At 69.8% G+C, this 6,577-nt stretch overlaps 1 protein-coding gene across 1 annotated transcript; it reads right to left on the bottom strand.

Moving 5' to 3' along the window:
- Positions 1-1,224: 1,224 nt before the first annotated feature.
- On the bottom strand, positions 1,225-6,577 carry PHOX2A (paired like homeobox 2A). The gene is made up of 3 exons (XM_040533213.1): positions 6,266-6,577; positions 5,139-5,326; positions 1,225-2,844 (listed from the first exon to the last, which is right to left on the bottom strand). The coding sequence occupies exons 1-3, from the start codon at positions 6,483-6,485 to the stop codon at positions 2,398-2,400; spliced, it is 855 nt and encodes a 284-aa protein (XP_040389147.1). The 5' UTR covers positions 6,486-6,577; the 3' UTR covers positions 1,225-2,397.

Here is a 6,577-nt window from a genome sequence, read left to right as displayed (position 1 = left end):
GCCCCGGCGCAGAGCCGGACCCCTGCCTTCGCCCATCCCCACCTTGCCACCGCCCGTGCCTCCGCGGTGTCCCCGCTCCGTTCGGTACTCCCGGCTCTGTCCCCTCCGTGGTGGCAGCGGGGGGGGGGGCTGCCAGCCGGCCCCTCACCAAGTGCCCTTCCCGGCTCAGCCCCCCTGAGCCCCCCAGGACCCCGAGCTGGGACCCGGGGCCGTGCCTTGCCCTGCACGGGGCGAACCCCAGGGCTCTGCCAGCCACAAGTGCCAGGGTTTGGGGGGCGGGGGGGGGGGGCACAAAACCACCCCCAGGGTCCTGCACGCCCCCTGCTGCCCCCCTTCCAGCCGAGATGAAGGATGCGCCGGGCCCCCCCCGTTAGCCAGCGGGGCGTTTGGTGTGAACCTAACCCTACTAAACCGTGCCATCGTGTCGTGCTCTGTGTTTCTTTCCCTTTTTTCTTTTCTCCCCCCCCCCTTTTTTTTTTTAAATCACGAGCTATTTTTTTAATGTTTAATTTAATGGCCACCTGGGACTCGCCCGGCTCCGCCGGGTTCCCGGAGGAGAGGCGGCGAAGGGCGAGGATGAGGAGCTGCCCCCCGCCGCCCCCCCGCGTGGCCCCTGCCTGTACCCCCCCAATAAACGGCCTCGTGTGCTCCAATTCGCCTCCTGGTGTGGGACCCCCCCGTCCTTCGTCCCCTCTGCACCCCCAGGGCCTCATCCCAGTTGTGCCGTGCTGGGCTACTGGTTCCAGTGCAGCACGGCCCCTTTGTACTGGTCCCAGTACGGTGCAGGATCCCCCAGTCTGCTTGGTACTGGTCCCAGTGGGGTCCAGGACCTGGTCCCATGTGCCCCATCCTGGGGGGGGGGGGGGGGGGCAGGGGCAGGGACACCACTGCTGCTGACCCTTTTGGAAGGGTCCCAGCCCTGTGCCCCCCACCCGGGGGGGGTGCATGACCTCTGTCCCCCTGGTTCCCCACCACTGCTGGGGGGGGGCGAAGGGGGGCTGCATGTCCCGGTCCCTGCAGCTGCCTGGGGGCTTTTGATGGGGAAAATCTCAGTGTCCCCCCCACAAGGGTTTGGGGCCCCCCAGGAAGGGGGGGGGGGGGGGGGAGGTGTAGGGCGGCCCTGCAGTGGCAGGGAGCCTGTGGCTTCTTCAATAAATTAAGTTTTATTTGGATTAGTATAATTTGCAAATGGGTTCAATAAATTACAGAACAGTTAAAAAAAAAAAAAAAAAAAGGAAAAAAAACAAAATCAACCCCAAAACCTCATCCAGCAGCCGGAGAGGTCCCCGGGGGAGCCACCGCGGGAGGGGACGGGCACCGGGGCTGCCCGCAGGGGGGCGAGGGCAGGGGGTGGCCGGGACCCCCCCAGCCCGGTGCCACCCGGTGCCACGCGCCCCGCCCGCGCTGGAGAAGCTACACGGACACGCACACACACACACACACGTACGCACGCCCACGCCGGCCTGGGGGGGCCCCGAGGGGTGCCCTGGCCCCGGGGGGGGGGGCACCTTGGTGGGCGCCAGCCCTCGGTCACAGCGGGACGGGGACCGGGGATGCTGCCGGTGGCTCGGCCCCGTTCGCGGCGTTCCCAGCTCCTCGCCGAAGCCCCCAGTTCTGCTTTCTGCCCCCTCCCCAATTCCCGTTGCGCCCCGGGTGGGCGAGGGGGGGGTCTCTGCCCCCAGCCCCAGAAAGCAGAGGGGGGCAGCTCCGTGTCCATGGGCTGGGCGGCCCCGGCATCGCCTCCCGCAGCTGGGGGTGCGGCGCTTCCAGCAGCCCCCCCAGAAGTTCAGCGCCGCTCCGAGCCCCTTCGCTGCTCCCCCCGGCCTCTGGAATCCCGAACCCTAAAGTGCTTCCTCGCCCCAAGGATGCCGAGATGCCCACGCGTGGCAGGGAGAAAGGGGGGGGGGGGGGGGGCGGAGATGGGGGGGCACCAGCATCCGCAGCACGCTGGAAGCCCCCCCGAAACGTGCAGGAGCGATGGGCACGCCTTGGGCACCTCGTCCGGGCTGGGGGCGGCTGCAGCCCCCCCCAAGGCTTGTCCCGGGGCTGCTGACCCCGCTGCGCTCACCCCTTGCTCCTGCAGCATCCGCGGTGCCGGCGGCACCCTGGGCACGGGGTGCGTGGATGTGTCCCCCCCCCCGCGGCTCCGTGCCCCCACAGGGCAGGCACCGAGCACGGAGCATCCCGGTGGGCTCCGGGTGAGGGCGGGGGTCCCGCAGCCCCCGGGGAGCCGGGGCAGGGGGCCGGGGCTGTGCAGGGATGGGGACGTGGGGGGGGGGGACCTGTCCTGTCCCCCGCCAGCAGCAGTTTGCGGGGCGTCACCGCAGGGTCCCCGGGGGGCTGGGGGAGGGGGCAGAAGCTGGGTGGGCGAGGGGGGGGGGGGCGTCGGCCGTCGGATCAGAAGAGGTTTGTCTTGAGGGCGTTGGGCTTCCTGTGGAAGGAGGAGAGGACGCCGGAGAAAGGTCCGGGCATGGCTTCGGCCGGCTGCCACGCTTTCAGCAGCTCGGCCGTGTTGGCGGCGCCGCTGCTGGTGCTGACGCCCGGCCACAGGGGCGCCTTCAGGGGCTGCGGGGGGTGGCCGGGCCCCAGGGGCTGCCCCGCGCCCGGGCTGGGGCTCAGGCTGCCCCCGGGGCTGCCCAGGCTGCCGCCGGCGGGCAGCGAGGCCGTGCTGTCGGGCGTCGGGCTGCAGTTCGACTCCTTGGACTCGTCGTCCTCCGAGGACGAGCGCGGCTCCGGCTTCTTGCTGGCGGCGGCGCCGGCGCTGCTGCTGCTGCCGCCCGCGCCCTTGGCGTTGGCCGCGCGCTCCTGCTTGCGGAACTTGGCCCGGCGGTTCTGGAACCAGACCTGGGGGCAGGGGGTGGGATGGGGATGGGATGGGGGTGAGATAGAGATGGGGGTGGGGATGGAGAGGGGATTGGGATGGGATGAGAAGAGGACGGGGATGAGATATAGATGGAGATGGGATGGGAATGGGAAAGAATGGGGATGGAGATAGGATGGGGATGAGATAGAGATGGGAGCGGGGTGGGGATGGAGAGGGGATTAGGATGGGATTTGATGGGGATGAGACAGATGGAAATGGGATGAGGATGGGGATGGAAAAGAATGGGGATGGGGATGGGGATGGGGATGGGGATGGGGATGGGATGGGGTTGAGATGGAGGTGGGATGAGGATGGAGAGGGGATTGGGATGGGGATGAGATATAGATGGAGACGGGATGGGATGGGGATGAGAAAGAACAGGGATGGAGATGGAGATCGGGATGGGGATGGGGATGGGGATGGGAAGGGAATGGACAGGACAGGATGGGGTGGGACACACCAAGGAAAGCAGGTCAGGCGCCATCCCGGGACTTGGTGAGCCCAAACCAGGACCGCGCTGGGGATGTGCACCCTGGGACGCCCCCCACTAGGAGCCCAGCATTGACCCCAGATACATGGTGGGGGGGGGGGGCGGGTGGCTGCAGGCGGGCGATGGAAGCAGAGTGTGCGAGGGCAGCGAGTGACATGCCCGGCTGTGGGGGCACCAAGCAGGGGCTGCGGGGGGGGCTGCCCTCCCCCTGCATGCATCCAGCTCGGGGCGGGATCACCCAGACAGACCCAGCGCCACCGTTCCTGTAGGTTCAGGGCGTGCTGGAGACCCCACATCGCAAACAGCTCTGCGGGAGTCTCGCCCCTGCTGCCGCTCGCGGCCCCGCTGCCTGCACAGCCCCACACGCAGCCGAAATGTTTTCCACAACGCCCCCGCTCCTGGCTCCGGGATGGCACCAGGGTGCCATATTTCAAAGTTTAAAATGATTATTTAATGAATTAAATTGCTAAATAAAATTTTAAATTAATTTTTTTTAAAGCCCCGGGGCTCTGTGTGCTTCCCCCACTCAGCGCTGGCGCCGCAGCCCTGCACCAGCAGCGCCCTGCGGGGACACCCGGACACACGCAGCCGGGGAGGGTGGCACTGCTGGGGACACGCAGCCTGCACAGCTCCAGGACAGAGCCCTCGGCACATGCTCGCCCCCACCAACATGCCACCGATCAGATAATAAAAGGGTAAATAAAAATTTTTTCCTCTGCCCAACCCAGGCAGAGGAAAATTCCCGACGGCTCCATCCCTGCGCTGGGAGCCAGGACCGGGTGCGCTGCGCCCCGAGTGGCACCGCGCCGCTTCTGCTCCTCCACTCCCTGCTCTAGGGATCCCCTCCCGGCACCAGGCTCAGCCCCGCAGCCGAGTCCGGTCCTGTCCCCACGGCTAGCTGGGGATGTCACCGTCCCCCTGCATGGAGCTGGGGGCTGGCAGACCCCTGTCCCCTGGTCGCAGCGTCTGTCCTGCTGGCAGGCGGTGCCGCTGCTGCGGGGCCGGGGCTGAGCTGGGGAGCTGGGGCTGAGCTGGGTGGGGGGAACGCGCTGTGCCCCTGCCCCAGGCTGCCCCATGGCACCGCGGGGGATGCAGCAGGGCAGAGGGGAGTGGGGTCTTAGAGGACCCTTCACCCCCTTCTTCCCAGTCCCGGTGCCCCCCCGGCTCCCTGCCCTTCACACGGGGAAAGCTGAGGTTGCGCCAGACCCTGCCGCAGCCCACGGCCGGGACAGGAACCGCCCCAGCTGCCGGCAGAGCTGTTAAAAGGGATGCTTTCCACCCAGGAGACCCGCGGGGCTGGGGTCTTCCCACTGCGACAGCCGGGGTGGGGACTGAGGGTCCCCTCCTGCTGTGGGACATCGCCCCGCAGCCCCATCCAGAGGGGCTCGCGCTGACTGCGGGGCGCCCCAGCCCGCAACATGGCCCTCGTCCTCGCACGGACTGATGCTGTCTGACCCCCCCGCTCTAATAAATAAATTGCTGATGGGAAATGGGCGGCGGAACCAGGTCCTGACCACCTCCCTGCGCACCATCACTGATGGTTTTTGGGGACCGCTCCGCACCACGGTCAGAGAAACGTTCCCAGCTTTGCCAGGGGGACCGGCCCGGGGACGGTGCACGCTCGTGTTCGGCTGCAGTTCCCTGCACTGGGAACCGGCCCTGGGTCCCGGTCCCTTTGTCCAACGCCTCCCTAAACCGGGGAGCGAAGCAGCAGGGTCCCAAGCACTGTCCCCAAGCCCCCCGGGGCTCCAACAGGAGCTCCCTCGCTCCGTCCCCGCGGCTCACCTGCACCCGCGCCTCGGTGAGGTCGATCTTGAGGGCCAGCTCCTCACGCGTGTAGATGTCGGGGTAGTGCGTCTCGGCAAAGACCCTCTCCAGCTCCTTCAGCTGCGAGCTGGTGAACGTGGTCCGGATCCGCCGCTGCTTCCGCTTCTCGTTGATGCCCGACGGGTCCGAGAAGAATTTGTACGGCACTGGGGAGGGAGAGGCGGGCGTGAGCGGGGCGGCACGGCGGGCAGGGCTGGGTGCACCGGGCTGGGCGCACCAGGAGGGGATGCACCGGGCTGGGTGCACCGGGCAGGACCCGCTGATGAGAAGGATGCACCGGGCAGGGATGCACCGGGAGGGGATGCACCGGGAGGGGATGCAGCGGGAGGGGATGCAGCGGGCAGGCTGGTCTGAGCAGGGTGCACCAGGAGGGAATGCACCGTGCGGGGACCTGGAGGGAAGGGACCCAGCGGGAGTTGTGCACCGGGCTGGGATGCACCGGGCAGGGGGCACCGGGCAGGGGGCACCGGGCAGGAGGCACCGGGCAGGACGCACCACGAAGGAACCCAGCGGGGAGAAGGAACGGGGCACAGAAGCGCCGGGCAGGCTGCACCGAGCGGGACGCACCAGGCAGGACGCACCGGGCGGGAGGCACCGGGCGGGAAGCACCGGGACGCACCGGGCAGGACGCACCGGGCAGGGACCCAGCACAGGCAGAGCGGTCCCGGTGCTCGGGCGCTGTCTCCCCGCGCCCCCCGTTCCCCTTCTTTCGTTGCCGCCGCCACCGTACGGCGGGGCGCGGGGCTCCGGGCGGCCCGGGCCGGCGGGAGCGGGGCCGGCGGGGAGCGCGGCCGGTGCCGGTGCCGGTGCCGGTGCCGGTGCCGGTGCCGGTGCCCGTGCCCGTGCCGGTGCCGGTCCCGGTGCGGGCGGCGGCAGCGCGGCCGCTTCGTTCGCGGCTCCTCCGCGGGCAGCGCCCCGACGGCGCCAACGAAAGCGGGGCTCGGCGGGGGGGCGCGGCGGCGGCGACCCCCTCCCGGCCCCGCTGCGGGGCCGCCGCCGCTCGGGGCAGCCCGGGGGCGCGGCGGGGGCGCGCGGGGGGCTCGGGGCGCGGCGGCCCCGACGGCTCGGCGGGGCCCGGCCGTTACCTGCCGAGTAGGGCGAGGGCTGGTGGTCGCGCAGGGCGCCCAGCGCGCAGTTGGCGGAGGCGAGGGGGGGGCAGGCCGGGCTGGCCCCGAAGCCGCCCCGCATGGGGCTGTACTGGAACGTGTTGGCCTGGCTGCAGGAGCTGAAGTCGTAGGCGGACGCCTCCATGGCCGCCACGCAGGAGTCGTACGAGTTGAGGTAGGAGTAGTCCATGGCGAACATGGAGCGGCGAGCGGAGGAGCCGCCCGGCCCCGGCCCCGGCCCGGCCGCCCCGGTTACCTCGGCCGCCTGCCCGCCGGCCCCGGCCCCGCCGC

The sequence above is a fragment of the Cygnus olor genome, chromosome 1 (genome assembly GCF_009769625.2).
Source record: "Cygnus olor isolate bCygOlo1 chromosome 1, bCygOlo1.pri.v2, whole genome shotgun sequence".
Lineage (NCBI taxonomy): Eukaryota > Metazoa > Chordata > Aves > Anseriformes > Anatidae > Cygnus > Cygnus olor.
This window is presented reverse-complemented; position numbering and strand designations above follow the sequence as displayed.